Raw genomic sequence first — 21,493 nt, forward strand, 5'->3', positions numbered from 1 at the left:
ATCTTAAATATTTTAAAGTTCCCCTCCATTATTTTTTTATAATGTGTTGTATATTTTGTTCATTAAGTATTTGACAGCAGTATTTGACAGTGAAAAAATAGACTTTATACTTTAGGCTCTTGGGGGCCACTGAATAGTTTTAATTGGAGCAGGAGTAATGTTAGTAGATTTCTACTAACACTTAGAGTTAACTTTAGTACTATTAAGAGGTGAGGGGTTTTACTGTCACTTTCTACATCTTAGTTTTCTAATCAGCCAAGTAATTTCGTGAAAAGTTTTTCTCTTCCAAACATTTATATTGGAAACCAGTTAGGTAAGTACTGTAGTAAACATATTTTTTGAGCGCTTACTATGTGCCAGACACTGTTCTAGGCACTCAGAAAAGAGCAACAATCAAAACAAAGCCTTTCATCTCATGATTGCATTATAGTGGAGGATTGGACAGTAAGAAAATAAATACATAATATGCGCACTGTGATTAAGTGCTGTGAAGAAAAATATAACAAATAGAAAAGGGGAAGGCTATTTTAGATGGGGAAATAAGATGACCTCTGAGGAGAAACATTTGTGCTGGAATGAACCAACAGTGGGTGTACTTGGGAGAAAGAGCTTTGCAGGTCAAGGAAACTGCAAGTAGAGGGTTTCAGTGAATAATTTATTAACATTTTCCCCCTTTATTGTCACTTTAGAATAATCTGTAGATCCCTCCATAATCTGACCCTCAATAATATTGTCAGTCTTTGCTCTTAATTACCTAGTCAAATGGTAATAATAATGCCTATTTTATAAACAAAGTGAAATATATAATTTATATATACATTTATGTAATGTTATAGACACTCTGTAATTGATAGTTATTGTCATCATTATTTTGTTAGTATAATAACTATTAGCAGCTTATGTTCTTGCCTATTCATGTCTTCCTAGAGAACACTTGCTCATCTTTCAAGAATCAATGTGTAAATATCACTTTCTCCTCAAATCTTCTTCTTGCTATACAGGACTACTCCCTTAGTTTTACTGCCATTATATATTTATTACATGTCTGTCATTGTACTTGCCATATTTAAGTTTATTTGTTTTTACCCTTTGTATACCTGGCTTCTAACTTGAAGTCTGGCATTTATGTATTTTGCTAGATAAGTAACAAATTCAGAAGTTTATTTAGTTGGCTTCTAATATTTATATATGTTTAAACTTTCGACATATATCTGTTACTGTGGTAATATACTTATTGTAAAGGTTTGTTCAAGGGGAGTGTGAATTAAAGGTACGTTATTATCAAAAGGAGAAGTAATCTAAGTATAGGTCTATATTTTAGATTATGTCTGTCATTTATGAGGTATCTAGTGATCCCCTTCCTTGGGACACATTTATGCTTCTTGGTTCTCTCTGCTTCTCAGCCAGGTTCTGGAAGTATCTATGATAGCAATCCTTTATTCTTCTCTGACACTGGTGACACTGATGCATTTATGTTCATTATACTGACACTCGAACATGAATTGGAGTCTTGAAGACTGTTGTGAATCCCAGGTCTGTCATTTCTAGGGGTGTGATCTTAAGAAAGTAACTCATTAGTCTCATTTCCTCATCTGAAAAATGGAGATAATATATTCCTCACACAGGATTGTAGGGATTACATTATGTACATAAAAGAGCATTGACTTCTAGAATATAGCAGATGTTTCTTATTAGGTGAAATCATTTTAATTCGGTAACTCTTTCTGCAGAATCAGATTGAGCGTTTGTTTGGCTTTGGGTAGAGGAAAACAAGGTGGAATTTAACAACGGTGTTGATTACTGGCTTTGGTCAAGTCTTACTCTGTTTCAGCTGATTCCTTTTTTTCTCAGTGGAATGTGCTGGTCTTGATCCAGAGAAAAGAAAGGAATGCTCAGCATAATAATGCTAGAAAGATATATCACACCATGTTCCATTTAACACAAGGTGAGGGCACCAAGGGGAGGAAATTTGTCTTAGTTGGGTGTCCAGCACCAAGTACAGGGCCTGGCACATGACAGGCACTCCATATCATGTTGAAATGAACAAGTGAATTCTGTTTAGATGAGAAACCTGTTCTGGCTGTGGAGTACATAGTGCATTTTGGGTAGCTAAGGTAGATGTCTGTAAGATGTTGGCAAAGGAGACTGATTTTGGTATTTTATCAGGTGTCTTTGAAACCATCATACCTGATTCATTATACAGTTCTTTTATATCATTTTGTATATTTTAAAAGGAATTTAGGTCAGTTAAAAATGATGACTTGTGCTAAAGTAACCTAGAACGGAAACAACTGAGAAAAAGTGAAAAAGACCTTAGAACAGGTAATGGAGTTCAGAATTCACAACTATTCTAAGTTAGACTTCTAGGCCTTAAGTCACTGTACCAAAAGGAAATAAAATTTTATGTGGAGAAATGGATCACTCTTGCCGTATCCTCAACCCCTGTCTTTCCTTTCCTTCTGCTGTTCCAACTTGGCAAAACACCAAGCCTTAGAGCAGCCTTCATCATTTACCTCCTCCATTCCTTGGTGGCATGGACTGTTGAATGTGGCCAGGATTCCTGAGGCACTTCCCGACAGCTGTGGCTCCCAGTCTTGCTTCCATCTTGTCTATTTTCCACTGTCACCAGAATGGTCTTTGTATAATGAATCTGGTTGTGTTGGTTCTCTCCTTGAAATCCCTTATGGGCTTCTCAGTTTTCAGGATAAAAATCCAAATTCCTTAGTATGGAAAACCACTTTTAGAGATTTGACCCCTTCTTACCAATCTCCTCTTTTTTTTTTTTTCCCACCCACATAGTATCTGTACCAGACATATAAACCAGTTGCATTTCTCTGAGTGTTTCATGTTCTTTTCATGCCACTGAACATATGATGTTTCTTTTTCCAGGCATGCTTTTCTCTCCTTCCCAAGGTCATCAACTACAGGTCCTTTAAAACTCCCCACGGTTACCTCTAGAAAACTTCTGACTTTTCCTTTCTCAATCTGGATTAGGTGCCCTTTCTCCATGCTCTCGTAACACCCTACAATTAATGTTCTCAGTGGTACCTAACTCAATAACATGCCTTCTTCCTCCCTAGACTGTGAGCTTTCTCGAGTACAGGATTCTCTTTTATCTCTTTAATTTCTAATGCCTGTCACTGGTTAGCACAGTATAGAAGCCTAGAGCTTTGTGATTTAGTTAATGTATGAAGTAACAGAATTTATCAGAGGTCCAGATTGTGCCCAGCTAAGTCCTAGGTATTATGAGCATGTGAGAAATGGAATAACATGGTCCCTGCCCTTTTCATAAGCTTAGTTGTATGGACAAAATGACATTAAGCAATTAAAGGTTAATTAAAAGTACAACATTAAAAGATGATTTGAGAATAAAGATACAGTTGAAAAGTTCAAATCCCTTGGCATTTCATTGTCTGCCTTTTGCTCTGTTTTTCCTTAATATTTACCACTACTAATATGCTATGCCTTTTATTTATCTTATTATGCTCATCTCCTCCACTAGAATGTAAGTTTTATGAGGAATTTTTATCTCTTTTGTTTATTATGGTATTTCTAATGCCTGACACATGGTAGGTGCTCAGTAGATATTTGTTGAATGGATGGAATGGTGTTCGGAGAAAGATGTACTCACTAGGAGCTAGTATTTATGAAATACTTCATGGAGAAGTTACATCCAGAAGTAGACCCTAAAAGATAGTGTTTTATTAACTAAGTTAATTTAAGTAAAAAACTACCCATTTTGTTTATATATGAGTTTTTTCCAGATCATATGTTCCTCCTAATTTTCTCTTAAGCTTTTTAACGTTTCTGCTGTCCTCACTGTTGACTTTGCTTAGAGAATTTGACAACAAAGCCTATTTAATCAGAGTGAGTGATGCTAAGCCTTTCCTTATTGTACTAGTTGTAATAACTTTCACTTCATATGTTTGTTAGCAAAATAAATATGTGTTAAAAATATGTCTGCTGGAGGCAGTAACATGTTGTATACACATCTTCTTCATACCATGTGTTGTTGTGATACCTGAGAGCTTATATTTTATTTTGCATCCATTCAGAATAACTTGTGGGCATATCAGGGTTCTGGATGTCTTGTGAATTAGGGATCATAATTGACCATTATGCCTGTAAGTTCTTAGATTTTAGCAAATCTTAATCAGAGTTTTGAATATTTATACACATATTTATGTCACATAACTTATAATTTCATTTTTAGAGTTTCCTTTTCTGTTTCCTTCCCTTCTAAGATTAAAGGAATCAAAATTAAGTTTCAGATTAAAAATTTAAAACTATTAGAAATGTTAAATTGCCAAAATGGTCTATAAGTAGAACATGCAGGTAATATAGGCTTAAATTTTTTTTTTTAGAAAATTATTAGTTGGTCTCCAGGACTGGCTTCTTTTCTTGTAATTTTTTTTCCTAAGTGCAGAATTAGATATTCTTAGGCCATTATGGCTGCAATAGAGCTTAGTAAACATCTAGTCTACTTGCTTTACTTTAGAGAGGTAACTAAGATACAAGGACAAGTGATTTGTCTACAGTCAGTTAATTCGTAACAGGACCAGATGATAAACTAGATTTTTAACTATTGTTGAGGAGGTAGCCAAACTGTGGCTAACCCTTCTGTTATGCTAATAACCACTTTAAACTTTAAGACCATACTGTTCCTAGAAATACATGTGGATCTGATGGTGTTTTAAAAGGCTATTATTTTAGTGACCTGGTAGAAGTCAGTTCCTGGAATTTGTCAGTCCAGCAGTCAGCCAGATTGGGTGTGAGTGAAGTTTTGGCAGTACTTTTCCATTTTGGTATGTAGACTGTTTACTAATTGAGTCAACAGGAGGTAATTTTTTATTAATCTCATTTTAAGCCATGAAAAACCCCACATTCTCTTTGAATTGTTAGTTTTTGACAACCTAAATGTGAGGATTCACTCATTTTCCATAGGAAAAGCTTTAGCCAATAAATGTATATTAAGAAAAACATGAAGAACAAGATTTTTAAAAATTCAGTTTTTCCTTGTTGAATCTAAGAAGTTATACATTTTATTTTAAAAAGTCATATGATGGACTCTTAGATTCTGTTAGATAGAAAAATGATAAAAAAATGTCTAAGGATCATGTGAATACTCTGCATTTCTTTTTCTTGTATTCTTTGTGATGTTTCCCTAGGACTTACATTTTAAACTGGACTATACAAAAATAGCACCTTGTACTCTGTGATTTTTTTTTTTTTTTTTTAAGGAGGGAGTTTATCTGTTTTGGGGGAGGAATAATTTATAAATATAATGAGCTGGATAAGAAGAAAATGGTTAAAGATGTGGAAGAATGTAGACAACCTGAATTTAGTACTGGTTTTAGTTGACTAATATCAATTAAATTGAATTATTTATTTTTAGTTAGTGTGTTCATATATTATACTTTTGATGTGAAGAATACCCTACTAGACTTCTTAAAGCCTCTTAGTTTGACTTAGTCTGAAATTTAATTTGTTGGTTTTGTTTTAAATTACATTCTCTTGACTATAGCTTGTGTTTGGGGATTGCTAGTTAGTAATTGCCCTTTGTTCTATTTCAGATCCCTGCATGTCATTGAGTCCACCGTGCTTCACAGAAGAAGATAGATTTAGTCTGGAAGCTCTTCAAACAATACATAAACAAATGGATGATGACAAAGATGGTGGAATTGAAGTAGATGAAAGTGATGAAGTAGGTGGAAACCCTTTTTCCCTGGTATTCTCTTAAAACAGAATGACCAAGTTTTTAGTCTTAAATTTTCCCATTATTCCTTGTATGACTCAACTCCTTCATCTTCATCATCTTTAGTTTTTCTCTTTACATTTTAATTTTACCCTTTGTATTTACATGGTTTTTCTTTTTTCTTTTTTTTCACATCTATACAAGTCTTCTCAGTTTTATAAGAATTCCCAGTCTTGTGTATTTGGGTTTCTCAAACATATATCCTATTCTGACTATGTCAGTTATCTATTGCTGCTTTACAAACCACCACAAAATTTAGTGGCCTAAAACAACAACATTTTGTTATTTCTCCTGATCCTCTGGGTTGACTGGGCTTTGCTGAGCACTTTTTCTGTTCCCGTAGTTATGGCCCGAGGTCACTGTGGCAGTTGCATTCAGTTGCCAGCTCTGCTGGGCTGGAATATCTCAGATGACCTCTTTTCCATCAGAGTCTCTCTCCATCCAGTCTCTCATCATTCAGGAGTCTAGCTCAAGCTTCCTTACAGCATGGCAGCCAGCTTCCAGGTGGCAGTGTTCCAAGAAAACAAGTTCCCATGTGAAAGTGCTTATCATGCCCCTGCTTGCCAATGCCTGTTAATATCAAATTGGCTTAAAGCAAGTTATTTGGCTGAGCTCAGAGTCTGTGTGGGAAGGGATTATACAAAGATATGAATACCTGGAGATGTGGTTTACTGGGGGTCACCAATGTCCTAATCTACTGTACTCACCGTACAAATAAATAGTACTTTATTTCTTAAGCATTCTCATCTTACCCCTGTCTCTAGTGTCCCTTTTAGTTTTCTTCTTAGAGGTTGTTTTCTTTATTTGACTATGGTCTCATTCTAACCAAATTCCCCGGTCATTTTTTAGTTCTTTTCACCCTTTTTGTTGTATTTGTCACTGTTGAGATGCTTCTCTTTTAGTTTACATAATACTAAATTACACTATTTTCTACATTATTATCTAATGTTGTATAACAGTGACATCCTCTTATCCCATTTTTATCTAATCACATTGTTATGTAATAAAAACATTCTCTAAAGATCGATTTTTGACCTGCTGTATAAAACATTTACCTTGAGAATGCTCATCCATTTTTAGATTACTCCTGATTCCTCCATCTCTAAGCCAGTCCAGATTCTGACCTACATGTATCGCTTTCTGCCTGACATCTTTTTTTTTTTTTTTTCGCCGTACGCGGGCCTCTCACTGTTGTGGCCTCTTCCGTTGTGGAGCACAGGTTCCGGACGCGCAGGCTCAGTGGCCATGGCTCACGGGCCCAGCCGCTCTGTGGCATGTGGGATCCTCCCGGACCGGGTCACGAACCTGTGTCCCCTGCATCGGCAGGTGGACTCTCAACCACTGCGCCACCAGGGAAGCCCTCTGCCTGACATCTTCTGAGGGCTCTTTTGTTTTCAGCTTAGTTTATCTAGAGCAAAATCCCAGATCTTCTCTTTGAAATCCCTCACTGTTCAATGGCAATTTTGGACCTACTTCTCCTCAGTTTTTACTCTTTTATTTAATTTTTTTAAAGTTTATTTATTTATTTTTCATTTTTGGCTGCGTTGGGTCTTTGTTGCTATGTGCAGGCTTTCCCTAGTTGTGGCGAGCGGGGCTACTCTTCGTTGCAGTGCGCGGGCTTCTCATTGCGGTGGCTTCTGTTGTTGCGGAGCACGGACTCTAGGTGCACGGGCTTCAGTAGTTGTGGCACATGGGCTCAGTAATTGTGGCTCGTGGCTCACGGGCTCTAGAGCGCAGACTTAGTAGTTGTGGTGCATGGACCTCATTGCTGTGTGGCATGTGGTATCTTCCTGGACCAGGGCTTGAACTGTGTCCCCTGCGTTGGCAGGTGGATTCTTAACTGCTGTGCCACTAAGGATGTACCAGTTCTTGCTCTTTTAAATTAGGAGTTGGCAGACTTTTTCTCTAAGGGGCCAAATTATGGGTTGAAATATGTTCCCCCCCCAAAAAAATATTTTGAAGTCCTAACCCCCAGTACCTCGTAATGTGACCTTATTTGGAAATAGGTTCATTTCAGATGTAGTTATTTAAGAGGAGTGTATATTGGAGTAACATGGGCTCTTAATCCAATATGACTGGTGTCCTTGTAAGAGAGGAGAACACCATGTGGACAGACAGACACAGGGGAGAAGATGATCATGTGACAGTGGATGCAGAGATTGGAGTTATGCAGCTACAAGTCAAGGAATGACAAGGATTGCTGGTGACACCAAAAGCCAAGAGAAAGGCATGAAACAGATTCTCCCTTAGAGCCTTTCAGAGAGCATGGCCCTGCTGACACTTTATTTAGATTTATAGCCTCCAGACCTGTGAAAGAATAAATTTCTGTTATTTTAAGCCACTCAGTTTATGGTACTTTGTTACAGCAGCCATAGGAAACGAATATAGGCCAGCTAGTAAATAGTTTAGATTTGTGTGAGCTGCATGATCTCTGTTGGATCTACTTAACTCTCCCATTGTAGTGCCAAGCAGCCATAGACAGTATATGAACTAATGGTCATGGCTGTGTTCCAATAAAACTTTGTTTGCAAAGACAGGCATCAGACTGTAGTGTGCCAAGCCCTGCTATAAATAAAATTTTGTGTTCTTAGAATTTATTCCTTTTTCTTCCTTTTTCATTTACCTGTTTTAGTTATTTACTTATTCCACTTTAATCTAGGTATTTATTATCTTATGCCTAGATTATTACTTCTAAATTTTTCCTCTCTAATCATCATGCGTATTACTTTGAGAGTGTCTTTCTCTAGCTAAGAAATTTTTTTTTTTTTTAAAGAAGATGTTGGGGGTAGGAGTTTATTAATTTATTTTTGCTGTGTTGAGTCTTTGTTTCTGTGTGAGGGCTTTCTCTAGTTGTGGCAAGTGGGGGCCACTCTTCATCACGGTGCGCGGGCCTCTCACTATCGCCGCCTCTCTTGTTGCGGAGCACAGGCTCCAGACGCGCAGGCTCAGTAGTGGCTCACGGGCCTAGTTGCTCCGCGGCATGTGGGATCCTCCCAGACCAGGGCTCGAACCCGTGTCCCCTGCATTAGCAGGCAGATTCTCAACCACTGTGCCACCAGGGAAGCCCTAGCTAAGAAATTTAACAGTGATTTCTTAGTACTTATTAGATCAGATATTAACTCTTTAGTCTTTTTTTTTTTTTTTTTAACTATCTCTGCATCAGTTGATTCATGCTTACTGAGATAATCTCTTCTCATTGTGGTTAAATCATTTTAATTAGAGTTCAGTTCTATTAAGACCAAAATCATGGCTTTCAGTTCAAAGTAGTCAAATTTATTTCTTTCATTTTTGGAGCTGCAGATGACAGGATAGTCCTATTTTACATTGTTTCCAACTTAAAAAGTATTTGAAGTATGTAAATGTATTCTGTTGGTCGTAAAGTAGAGTAAAGGAAATGAAGTTGATGATTATTAGGAGTTTTACTTACTGGAATATAACAAAGTAGTTGTCCTTTATTGAGGGTCAGTTTATTATACTGAGTAATTCATTCTCTCAACATCATCACCCATTCCTTCTCTTTCTTCCAGTACAAACACACACATACACACAATAAAATAAAGCTATAAAACTACTTTTTAGAAGTAATACTCTGAATTATTAGTGATGAATTGTTCTTTCTAATCCTTCCAAGATTGTCTAAATTGTTTACTTAGTTGCTAATATAGTTGCTTAAGATTTTGATTATCAAATATTCTAACATAAATTCCATTTACTCCATAAATTATTACTATCCATATGAATTATGGAGTCAGTAGAATTTTATGTTCATATATTTGATACTCTTTGTAGAGGAAATTATTCTCTAGACTAAATAGATTTCCTGAAATTGCTGTACATTTTCTTAGTCATTTACAGTATTAGTTTGATCAAATTTCATGTCAGCTCAGAGAGAGTGTAGTCTTTAGTAGATGAGTACTCTGTGCAGTTCCATAATTCTGTCCAATCCGATTGGAGATAATTTACAACACTAATTCTTGTACTGTGTTGAAAGGTTATAATTTTAAGTTATTACACTGATGGTGCTAAGTTTTCCTTTGATTTTGGATTTCTGAGGAACTAATCATTGCTTAGCATTGTTTTAGGTTAAGAAATATATTAATTCAGAGGGATTATTATTTTTTTTTTATAATTCAATTTATTTGTTTTGGCTGTGGTGGGTCTTTGTTGCTGCACGCAGGCTTTCTCTAGTTGTGGCAAGTGGGGGCTACTCTTTGTTGCAGCGTGGGGGCTTCTCATTGCTGTGGCTTCTCTTGTTGTGGAGCACGGGCTCTAGGCACACAGGCTTCAGTAGTTGTGGCTTGTGGGCTCTAGAGCGCAGGCTCAGTAGTTGTGGTGCATGGGTTTAGTTGCTCCGCCACATGTGGGATCTTCCTGGACCAGGGCTCGAACCCGTGTCCCCTGCATTGGCAGGCGGATATGGTTAATTTGAAGAGTTTTAGTATTATAAAATGTTTGAAAAGATCGGTGTGCACTTTCACTTTTTAAAGCTGGAATAGTTTTAGGTAGCCACATTTCAGAAGTTACAAATTAACTTATTAAGATTGGTTAATTCTGAGCCTAGAATAAGGCTAGATTCTATATATTAAAAATCTACATAATAAAATTACTTTTGATATTAATTGATATATCAAATTATAAATATTACTACTATGGGGTGTTTTTTGACACCAACCAGTTCTTCAGTTTTCCAGCACCAACTGCATTTACAACAATTCAATTCAATTCTGATGCTCTCTCCCTGATCCCACAGGTTAAAGGGCTCAGTCTCATAATACTGCCCTCACCTCAGATCCCAGTCACAAGTCTCTGGTTATGTTTTTGAACTTCTGACTGACTGGCGATAAATCTGGGGTTCCCATAGCTCCTTCCTCAGGTTTGAACATTTGCTGGGTATGTATCTGAAAAAAACAAAAAAACACGAATTCAAAAAGGTACATGCACCCCAGTGTTCATAGCAGCATTGTTTACAATTGCCAAGATATGGAAGCAACTTAAGCATCCATCAGTAGATGAGTGGGTAAAGAAGATGTGGTACATAAATACAGTGGAATACTACTCAGCCATAAAAAGAATGAAATTTTGCAATTTGCAGCAACATGGATAGACTTGGAGGGGTCTTAGGCTAAGTGAAATAAGCCAGACAGAGAAAGAAAAATACTGTTTGGTAGCACTTATATGTGGAATCTAAAAAATAAACTAGTGAATAATACAAAAAAGAAGCAGACTCACAGATATAGAGAAAACACTAGTGGTTACCAGTGGGGAGAGGGAAGAGGGGAGGGGCAATATAGGGGTAGAAGATTAAGAGGTACAAGCTATTATATATAAAATAAATAAGCTACTGTACAACACAGGGAATATAGCCAATATTTCATACTAACTATAAATAGAGTATAACCTTTACAAATTGCAAATCACCATATTGTACACCTGTAACTTATATAATATTGTACATCAACTGTACTTCAGTAAAAAAAAAAAGAAAATTTGCTGGAATGGCTCACAGAACTCAGGAGAACACTTTACTTATGTTTACTGGTTTATTAAAAAGGATATAACTCTGGAACAGCCAAGTGCTGTATATGTATAGGACAAGGTATGGTAGAAGGTGCATGGAGCTTCCATGCCCTCTCTGGGCGTGCTGCCCTCCCAGCACCTCCCACACCTTGATATATTCACCAACCTAGAAGCTCTCTGAATCTCTAAGTTCAAGAGTTTTTACAGAGCTCAGTTTTCCCAGAGGTCAGGTAGCTGGGACTGAAATTTCCAATTCTCTGATCACTTGGTCTTTCTGGTGATCAGCCCCATCCTGAGGCTATCTAGGGGCCCCACCCTTAGTCACCTCATTAGCATGAACTCAGGGGTGATTAAAGGAGGAAAGGACACTCTATCACTGAGGAAATTCCAAGACTTTTAAGAGCTCTGTGCTAGGAACCAGGGATGAAGACCAAATATATTTCTTATTATATCACAATTTAAAAAAATATTTAAATATGGAAAAAATAGCAAAAATTCATATTTTTTAATTATTAAAAATACCTTCAAGAGAAGGATCTGTTGCAATTGTGTATAATATATAGACAGAGAGGTATTAAGTAAGCTTATGCAGATATTTGACAGCCTATTTGAATGTATTTGATTGCATAATAATTCCTAGAATTACAAGTTATTTTAATCTTTTTACCTCATCATCAGATAGTAAATGTTCAAATGTGTGAAATATTATCATTATCACTGTGCCAAACAAAGTAAGCACGCATGGCTGTATAATTTATACTTCAATGGAATTCTTATTGAGTCTTTTAAGTTTTAGTGGAATTCCAAATATTTTGTAATAAAAAAATAATAACTTTATGTTAAAAAGTAAAACTTATGTTAAAAGAACTTAGAATTCTATCAGTATAATAGGTGAACTTTAATGTTTAAAAACAGAAGATATCTTTCTCTCTGTATTTCTTTTTATATGAATATTTACAAGCAAATATAGTATGCTTCTATATTTTATTAGTACCCCCAAAAATCTAGAAATCCATTGTACAGTATGGTAGCTACTAGCTATATTTGTCTATTGAGCACTTAAAATTGAGGTGTGTTATATGTGTAAAATGCACTTCAAATTTTGAAGATTTACATAAATATTCAAATATTGATTACATGTTGGAAATGATTATATTATGGGCATACTGGGTTACATGAAATATAATATAAAATTAATTTCACTTGTTTCTTTTTACTTTTTAATGTGACTCCTAGGAAATTTTTAATCACATATGTAGATCACTATTTATATTGGACAGGACTGATCTTAGAGACTATAGTGTGTTGCAGGCTTTAAGAGAGTGGGTTTTTAATTCTGTAGTTCTTGGACCAGTTTGGTGCCTTCAGTTCATTATTGCTACATCTTGATTTGTATTTCTTGTTAAAGTGTCTCTTTTTTAAAGAAGTGAATATTAATACTGTTATAGGTCTCTAGTAGCCATCATTAGGAAACTTCATGAATTTAATAGGAAACCTTAGAAATTTAAAAATACTTAATTTCTTGTGATTTTTGAATGGAAATATTGCTTTTTAAAAAATTTAGCAAAATATTTAGCATTTGAAAATGCTGGTTGGAAGCTTAAGTTTTTTCTCTTTAGTACTATTGTTTTTGGTCATATGAGAAAACATTTACTTTTCTAGTTTATTCATTCATTTGATATTGAGCTAATATTTGAGGATCTATTCCATGCCAGATACTCAAATAGATCTTGAAACATATCAGGAAAAAAACAGACAAAATCTCATATAAATCTTCAAGCCCTTAGGCTAACATTCTCATGGGGCTTGTGACTAAACAAAACAAAACTAAACAAGACTAAACAAAACAAGACTAAACAAAACAAGACTAAACAAAAAACTAAATAAGCAGGGGATCAGGACAGGTAGATAATGGATGGCTGTAATTTTAAATAGGATGGTCATGGTAGGCCTCATTAAGAAGGTAACAAAGTGTGTACTGTTTGCAGTGCTTGGACAAGTAAGAGAATAAATATCTGGCAATTTTCCAGAGCTATTCTACAGTTGAAATTGGAGGACTAGGAGTGTTTCAGATTAGGAACAGGATATGCAGCTTTTGCTCTCTAGGTCATTGTCTTCTGACGCAAGATCTATAAGATTAGATGTCAATGTATGCTGAATTTGTGACCTGCTTAGATTGAGTTGTGGATTACAGTTAAGTTTGCCTGTTCTGTCAATGTTGAAGATATTTTGGACAGTGTAGGTACTTGATTAGCAAATAATTTAAATGAGAGTATTGAATGGTTTTGTGGCCCTGAGCACAGCAGTAGGAGGCAGTGAGAATTGACATTGTTATTGCCTACTTCGTGACTGGAAGTTTTATTATAGTTCCTAGTGTGTATGAACTTTGTTTTCTGTTTTTATTTTTCCCCCTCTTTCTTTTATATTTTAAAAGGTTTCTTCTCCTTTTTCTCCTTTTTCTTCCTTTTTATCCATTCTTCCTGTTCATTTATGTGATTCCAAATAGTTTTAGAGCGTTTGTTATCAGTTGGTTTTGTATACATATGTATATAAAACCAACTTTAAGGCCAACTTATGTGAAAAATCTGGTTGTACCTGGTGTTTGTTTTTCTTTTTTTTTTTTTTTTTTTTTTTTTTTTTTTTTTTTGTTTTGTTTTTTGTTTTTTGCGGTATGCGGGCCTCTCACTGTTGTGGCCTCTCCCTCTGCGGAGCACAGGCTCCGGACGCGCAGGCCCAGCGGCCATGGCTCACGGGCCCAGCTGCTCCGAGGCACGTGGGATCCTCCCGGACCGGGGCACGAACCCATGTCCCCTGCATCGGCAGGCGGACTCGCAACCACTGCGCCACCAGGGAAGCCCTGTTTTTCTTATATTAGCTATTCTGCCTGAAAAACACCTTTGTCATCATTTCTCTGTACACTTCTCAGAAAACTTAGTTTTAACCACACAGATGAGTCTGTCTGAAACAAGGAGAGTCACTTAAGAAAACAGACAAAAGTAGGGTTAGAAAAAAATAGTAGAAAATACTTTTTTTTTTTTTTTTTTTGTGGTATGCGGGCCTCTCACTGTTGTGGCCTCTCCCATTGCGGAGCACAGGCTCCGGATGCGCAGGCTCAGCGGCCATGGCTCACGGGGCCAGCCGCTCCGTGGCATGTGGGATCTTCCTGGACTGGGGCAAGAACCCGTGTCCCCTGCATCGGCAGGCGGACTCTCAACCACTGCGCCACCAGGGAAGCCCCCAGAAAATACATTTTAAAAAAGGATCACTGAGTTTTGAATTACATGGAATATTGTTTCTAAAGGAATAACTGCATCTGTTCTTTACTGAAGTTTTCTAAGTTAAAATTTCAATTTAGGTATTAGTTATCTGTTATTGTGTAACAAATTCTTCCCAACTTAGTGTTTTACTAAGCCACTCACGGTTTTATCATCTCATGGTTTCCGTGTGTTCGAAATCCAGGAGCAGCTTAGTGGGCTCTTCTGGCTCTGGGCCTCTCACTAGCTGCGGTTAAGATGTCAGCTGGTATTGCAGTCATCTCAAGGCCTGATTTGGGGAGGATCCACTTCAAGGCCTACTCATGTGGTTGTTGGCTTCACAGGTCCTCACTGGTTGCTGCTTGCAGATGTCGGTCCCCTGCCACATGCCCCTGTCCATAGGGCAGTGTTCTTCCCTGAGTGAGAGGGGCTGAAGGGGGTGGGGGGAGCATGGGGGGAGGGGGAGAGAGAGAGAGAGGGAAAGGACAACATGGAAGTCAAAGTCTTTTTGTAACCTCATCTTGGGAGTGATGTTTCATCACTTTTTGCCATATTCTGTTTGTTGGAAGTGAGTTGCTAGGTCCAGCTGATACTCAAGGGGAGGCAGTTACACAGGAGCACAAATAAGAGGATGTGGGGATCATTATGAGCCATTTCATTTTATTTTATTTATTTATTTATTTATTTATTTATTTCTGTCTGTCTTGTTATCTCATTTTATTTACCTTTTAGAACTCTTCCAATGAGCCATTTTAGAGGCCGCTTACCATGGTTTGTTTTTGTACTCTGCTAGAGAGATTTGATGGGAAATTTTCAAGCCATGGAATTATAAAGTATAAAAGCAGTAAAGTTATATAACTTCCTTCAAAAGGTTTTGCTTTGGAAGTGACCCACAATAAGACTTTTCATGTTTATCTTTGTATTAGGATATGTCTAACATTTTAAAGCATGTTAAATTTGATTAAAATTATCTACTGAGTAGTACTTTACATGCACAAATGTACCGGTACAACTTATTTGACTGAAGGATCACTTGGCATTCACCTGAAAGGACAGGCAGGGCAAAGGTAAGGTGAAGAGAGTAGGTGCTAAAGAATTCTTGCTGTTAAATTATAATTATTGAGGTATTTTCCTGTATACTGAAATTTTCATAGTTTCAGAGTTCAATTAGTTAAAAACTTGATGCCATAAAAACAGGCTTTAATTCTTTCTGGAAAATAATACCAATAAGCATACAACTAGAATAGCAGAGAATGTTAATAGTTATTCCATAGAAAAAAGGGTTAGATGGCCAAAACTGGGAAATGCTGAATTAATTTAGTTTTGTTACTGGAGGACTTCTCAAACTTGTATTTATGGATTTATATACTAAAATAACAGAAAATATTTATTTAGCATTTACCGTTTGTTCCACACTGTAAGCACTTTGCATACACTGTGGAATGGACTCCTCATAGCAACCCTGTGAACTAAGAATATACCATAATTATCTATTTGCTGATAAGGAATAGGCTTAGAGAGATGAGGCAAATGCCCAGGGTCACCAGCTTATAAATGATAGAACAGACTGAACCCATGTTCTTGATTTCTAGTCTGTGTTGCTTTTCTATGTTAATATATATCATTAGGCCAGTACATTTATAAAAGTATGACCTAACACAATTATTCAGGGAAGTTTAAATAAAGCAACACTGAAATGCTGATTTTAATCACTTGGATATTAAAATATTAATTACAGAAAATAAATGTTACTGTATTATTAATAATATAATAAATTGGAACAGCACATTTAGTGAACAATTTAGCAGTATTTAGCAAATTTAATATGTTGAAATACATTGACCTAGAAATTCTATTTCTAGGTATCCTATAAAATTTCTGTTCTCTATGTAAAACTATATAGAGCAAAATTTTAAGTCTTGAGACATGTGAAAATAACTGTAAAGGAGCTATATTTCCATCATCAGTATGTGGTTAAATAAATTATAGTGCACCTATACAATAGCAGAACAAGATTGACCTCTATGTACTGACCTGGAATGAAGTCCAAGGTATATTGATGAGAAAGACAGCAAATAAAAGAACAATATGTAAGACATATATTCATTTATGTTAAATAAAACAAAGAAAAAATATATATATATCATTAATCTCCATCATTATGCCCTCCCTGATACAATTTATAAATAAATAGCTGTATGTAAGTAGTATGTGTATATAAAAATATTTTTATTATATATACATTCTGTTATACCAGTGTTATGTCTTTTTTAAATGTTCATGAAAATATAAATTAAAAATGAGATAAAATTAAATATAAATGGAAGTTCTAATGTTTTCTCCCTCTAAAGTGGGTTAGATTGTACATCCCTATGGGGTCTGGGCAACCGAATTTGGAGACCACTGCTGTAATGAATTGTAAAGCAAGGTCTGTTATTAGACACATAGGCTTCATTCCATTTTTATAAGAACAAACAACTGTGACAATTTTTCAAAAAAGCAATTTCCAGAAACACTGATCATGTTAATATTCTTCTCTAATTTCCACATTCATTGTATACAGGTCTCTACTATACAGCACATCAATTACTGATATTCTTATGATGACCACTGCCTTTCATGACTGAAATTAGCTCTGATACTGTGATATCTAGAAGAAATGATATTGTAAGAATGGAGGAAAGGTCACACTCATTTATACTAATTTAGAAAAAAAGGTAGGGAATGACTGAGGCAGAAAATTTAGATATAATTTTGATGAGAGAAGAAATGATTAAAATCTACACTTTATTTCCTTTGTTTGAAAAATACCTTTTTCTGTACATTTGCCTATGATTTTTTATTTTAGCTGCAAATTCTAAATTAAAAAATTTAATTTTTAAATTATTTTTTATTTGGAATGTGTCTAATTATTGATCTGTAGAGCTCATAAAAGAAGTAATGATTTTGAACACCTTTAAATAGGAGTCTGTTCAAGAAACATCCTTCTCAGGCTTCCCTGGTGGCGCAGTGGTTAAGAATCCACCTGCCAGTGCGCAGGGGACACGGGTTCGAGCCCTGGTCCGGGAAGATCCCACAGGCCGCGGAGCAACTAAGCCCGTGTACCACAACTACTGAGCCTGCGCTCTAGAGCCTACAAGCCACAACTACTGAAACCCGCGTGCCTAGAGCCCGTGCTCTGCAACAAGAGAAGCCACTGCAATGAGAAACCTGCGCACGAAGAGTAGCCCCCACTCACCGCAGCTAGAGAAAGCCCGCGCATAGCAACAAAGACCCAACGCAGCCAAAGTTAAAAAAAAAAAAAAAAAAAAAAGAAACATCCTTCTCTTACCTAGGAGGAAGTCATCTCCTGGGGTTTGCGTACAGTATTTTGATACTCTACAGCACATCAAAATCTGTTAAGAACCTACTATCTGTTAGTCACTTTGCTTATTACCTCTTCTCTGTTTGCATCTTCTTAACTATGGCTGGAGCTATTCAAAATAATGTGGAGGCTGTATACATGTCTTGGAAGTAAGGCAGAAATAAGGTTGGGGCACTCTTCCATTCAATACTTTGTTTGCATTTAGCCTACAGAATGAGGAAAGAAAGGCAGTGAACCCGTAAGACAGAGTGGATTACTGCAGCCAAATCTTTGGGCCTCAAGGGAGAGAAGTGGATGAAAAAGAAGTTGGTATAGTTTTGAAAGATTGCTCTAAGGAATAAATCAAAGTGTGCTTCTGGGACAAGCAGCAACTTGTTAGAACTGCAAATTTTCAGGCCCCCTCCCAGCCCTACTGAATCAGAAACTTGGGGGTGGGGCCCAGAAATCTGTCTTAACAAGTCCTTCCATGATTCTGATGCCTGCTTCGTACTTCAATAAATTTTAACAGCTGTTTTTGCACTATACTTTTGTAACAGTTTTTATAATCTCAGGCATTATATTTGGCTACTGTGATGGTCTTGCAAAAGACATTTTTTCCTGCCCCTGTACTTTGCGATTTCACATTGGCCAAGTTCCACCTTAAAGAGGTCATGGACTTGCAGTTACTATAAAGCAGGGCTATATGTGTATTTTTCTGGGTAGAAGATTCTTTGCTTTTGTTAAAGTAAGATGGTTCTGTAGCCTAGAATGTTAAGAACCACTGTATAAATTAATGGGATGTATCTTAAGAAAATATCTCATTTTATAGTTATATAAGCATAACTAGAATATTTCTTAAGTTCTAAATTTTCTATTCTGCCTCAGCATTTATTTAATTGAGTACCTGGGCTCTTATGTCTTCCCTTGACAATTATAGTACCTATTTACTAGACTTCCTCCTCTATCTCTTTCTTTTCCAATTCATTTACCACCTGCTGTTGTTATCTTTCTCTTTATAGATATTTGATAGGAACTAATTCTCCTAGAGTATCTCAATTCATATACCTCCGTCTCCTTCAAAGCAACCACCGTAGTAACCAGAAGACTTCCTCTTTTCTTACCATCCAGACTGTCTCACTTCTACCTCTTCAATCTCTTCTTCATGATTCCTTAGTCACGGGTCATTCAAGAGTACCATTGGTACTATATAGTTCAGTTATATATAGATTAAATATTAGGCTTTTGTTGTAGGAACTTAAATACCACAACAGTTTTTGTAGAAAGATGTGTTTCAAATGGCAAATAAATGCTCTTAAACGCAACTGGCTTAACTGGGAAGGAATAGTCTATGGTTATGAGTTCTGTCTATAAAGAGCCAAAAACTTCTGAGTTATTTTATGGCCATGAAACATTCAACCCAGGACCTTTTGCCTCTTTCTGGGAATTACCACAACCCCTGCTTCAACTGGTACATATTTTAGCCCCTTCTTCCAAATTATATCTGCTTTTCTTAGTCATACCAAATAATAATCATTAAAAAATACCATTTCCCATTCCTGTTCCATTAATTTTTAATTTACCTTACAAAGAGTTTCGTATTAAATAGTGTTACAGGCTGGAGGGGGGCAGAGGCGTGGGAGTGTGCATCAGGACCTGCATGTGTACTCCTTCAGTTCCAGCCCGACTGGACTGCCAGTCCTGCTGTTTCCTCCCCCTCCTTTCCTGGGCATTTTTAGGATCACAGTATGGCATTGCATTTATGTAATTCTTTTTTTTTTTGAGAGTTTAGCATGCTTCACATATTGTTTCATATTGTAAAAGGTCTCTCAGTTGGGGTGGGTACAGAACCTATTTATTCCCATTTCACAAATGAATTAAATAAAATTGTACCTTTACTATAACATTAACTCCGTCTGCCTTATATTGTTATTATAAATAAGATGACCATATAGTTCATCATCCAAACTGGAATACTTTTGAGAGTGAAAGAGGGTGCTATTAGTAATTATACCAGGACAACAGGTGTAAATGAGGAGTAACCCTGGCAAGTGGAGCTGTATAATTACCTTGCTATGTGTCTATCACAGTCTGCTTTCTATTGTACTGCTTATTATCTTTATCTTTGTTTTGCTCCTTTACTAAGTTGTTATTAAATTGATCTAAGTTTATGCCAAGATTTGTTCTGTTAGTAAAGCTTGGCTGGATCTATTTCACTTTAGTTTATCGTCTTAATCTTTTTACATGGTATAGTTTGTTTTCTAGTAACATGACAGAGATTCGGGCATTTTTCTATTCCTTTTTCTTAGAGTTAAGTGATTTTGTCCTGTCTCTCTTTTCTTTAGAAATACTATAACTTAACAATATTTCTTTATTAACTTAAAATAATACTCATTGACCCTCTCATTGATTTTTACAATTACTTTTTTTTAGTAGTAAGTTTTCTGGCTTTCCCTAATTTTCGTATCTGAAGAATTTAGTCTGACTTTTCCTATGGACCTATTCAGTGTTCATACTGCTAGGCAGAAGGGAGCAGAAGAAAGAAGCAGATTGGTTGTGTCAAAGGTAACCTTCCTTTAGGGGACAGTTGTGGGTCTGTGGGGCAGCTTACCTCAGTAGTGCTGACCAAGTGATTTCTGATTGACTGGTTTAAGGTTCCATTCTTGGGAGAGGCCAAAACTGTAATTAAATTAAGTATTGTCTTGGTTTGGTGATGTGGGGCTTACTGTAAGTGACTCCATTATGGGCCTGTTGTCCTGTTTTTAACAGTTCCCCCCTTTTGATCATGACTCTCAGCCTGAGAGGTATGATCAAAATTTAAGGCATTAGTGCCACTGCCAGCTACTGCTCTGAAGTTCTTGCAGTTTTTACTGATCCTTTGTGTGGTATTCACAGGTCATGACTTCAGGTTCACGTTTTTTAAGCTGGTCATTCTCTTCATTCCTTTCTGATATTCCAGTCTTAGGGAGATCATTTGTTTGGTGGTTAGGGGCTGCAAACATGCACTTAAAGTTTTTGAGAGAATACAGCATACCAGGGAGACTATTGTGGTTATTATAAGCAGGAAAATTCTTAATATCTGGAGTGCATTTTGGAGCCATGGTCCCCAAGACCAAAACCACTCAAATTCAAATAAGTCAAAGAAAGACCCTGTTGAAGGAGTCACTTTCTTAAGCCAAGTGGCTTGTTCAGTGATCTCACATAACTGAGTTTTAGTTTCCTCAGAAGTGTTAATCCAGGTGCAGCAGGTGGTGTTGGCCACAGCACAGGCACCTTCTTGCTCAGCTAAAAGATAATCAAGGGCTATCCCATTACCAAGAACAAGTTTGGCCAGAGAGTTGAGGATTTTTGTTGGACAACTATTGCTTTTGCAGCAGATTCTGTAATATCTTCAAGAATTAAGGAGAGGTTCCTGATCATAACCTCATTTGTACTCACTCCTAACCAGGGAAGTAGGGACCTGCCAAAGGAAGCAAATCCTGAATCATGAATGCCTCCTGTTAGGTCCCTTCTAACTTGTTGATATAAATTCAGGAGAGTTGACCAATGAGGTGTCTCACTTTGTGGACAGTTAGGAATGCAGTTAGATCACCTAAGAGGCATTGCTCAGTTATGTGCCAGCCATCT

General features: G+C 36.5%; 1 protein-coding gene across 2 annotated transcripts in view; it reads left to right on the forward strand.

Annotated features, from left to right (window-relative positions):
- The window catches only part of STIM2 (stromal interaction molecule 2), a gene marked incomplete at both ends in the record, with an annotated part of 172,147 nt that overhangs the window by 60,441 nt on the left and 90,213 nt on the right, over window positions 1–21,493 (forward strand). For both annotated transcript variants that reach the window (XM_079704871.1, XM_079704870.1), the window contains one exon: window positions 5,574–5,704. In XM_079704871.1, the coding sequence (XP_079560997.1) occupies window positions 5,574–5,704 (131 nt within the window). The remainder of the gene's footprint in view (window positions 1–5,573; window positions 5,705–21,493) is intronic.

This window comes from Hyperoodon ampullatus, assembly GCF_949752795.1.
Source record: "Hyperoodon ampullatus genome assembly, chromosome: 1".
Classification (NCBI taxonomy): domain Eukaryota; kingdom Metazoa; phylum Chordata; class Mammalia; order Artiodactyla; family Ziphiidae; genus Hyperoodon; species Hyperoodon ampullatus.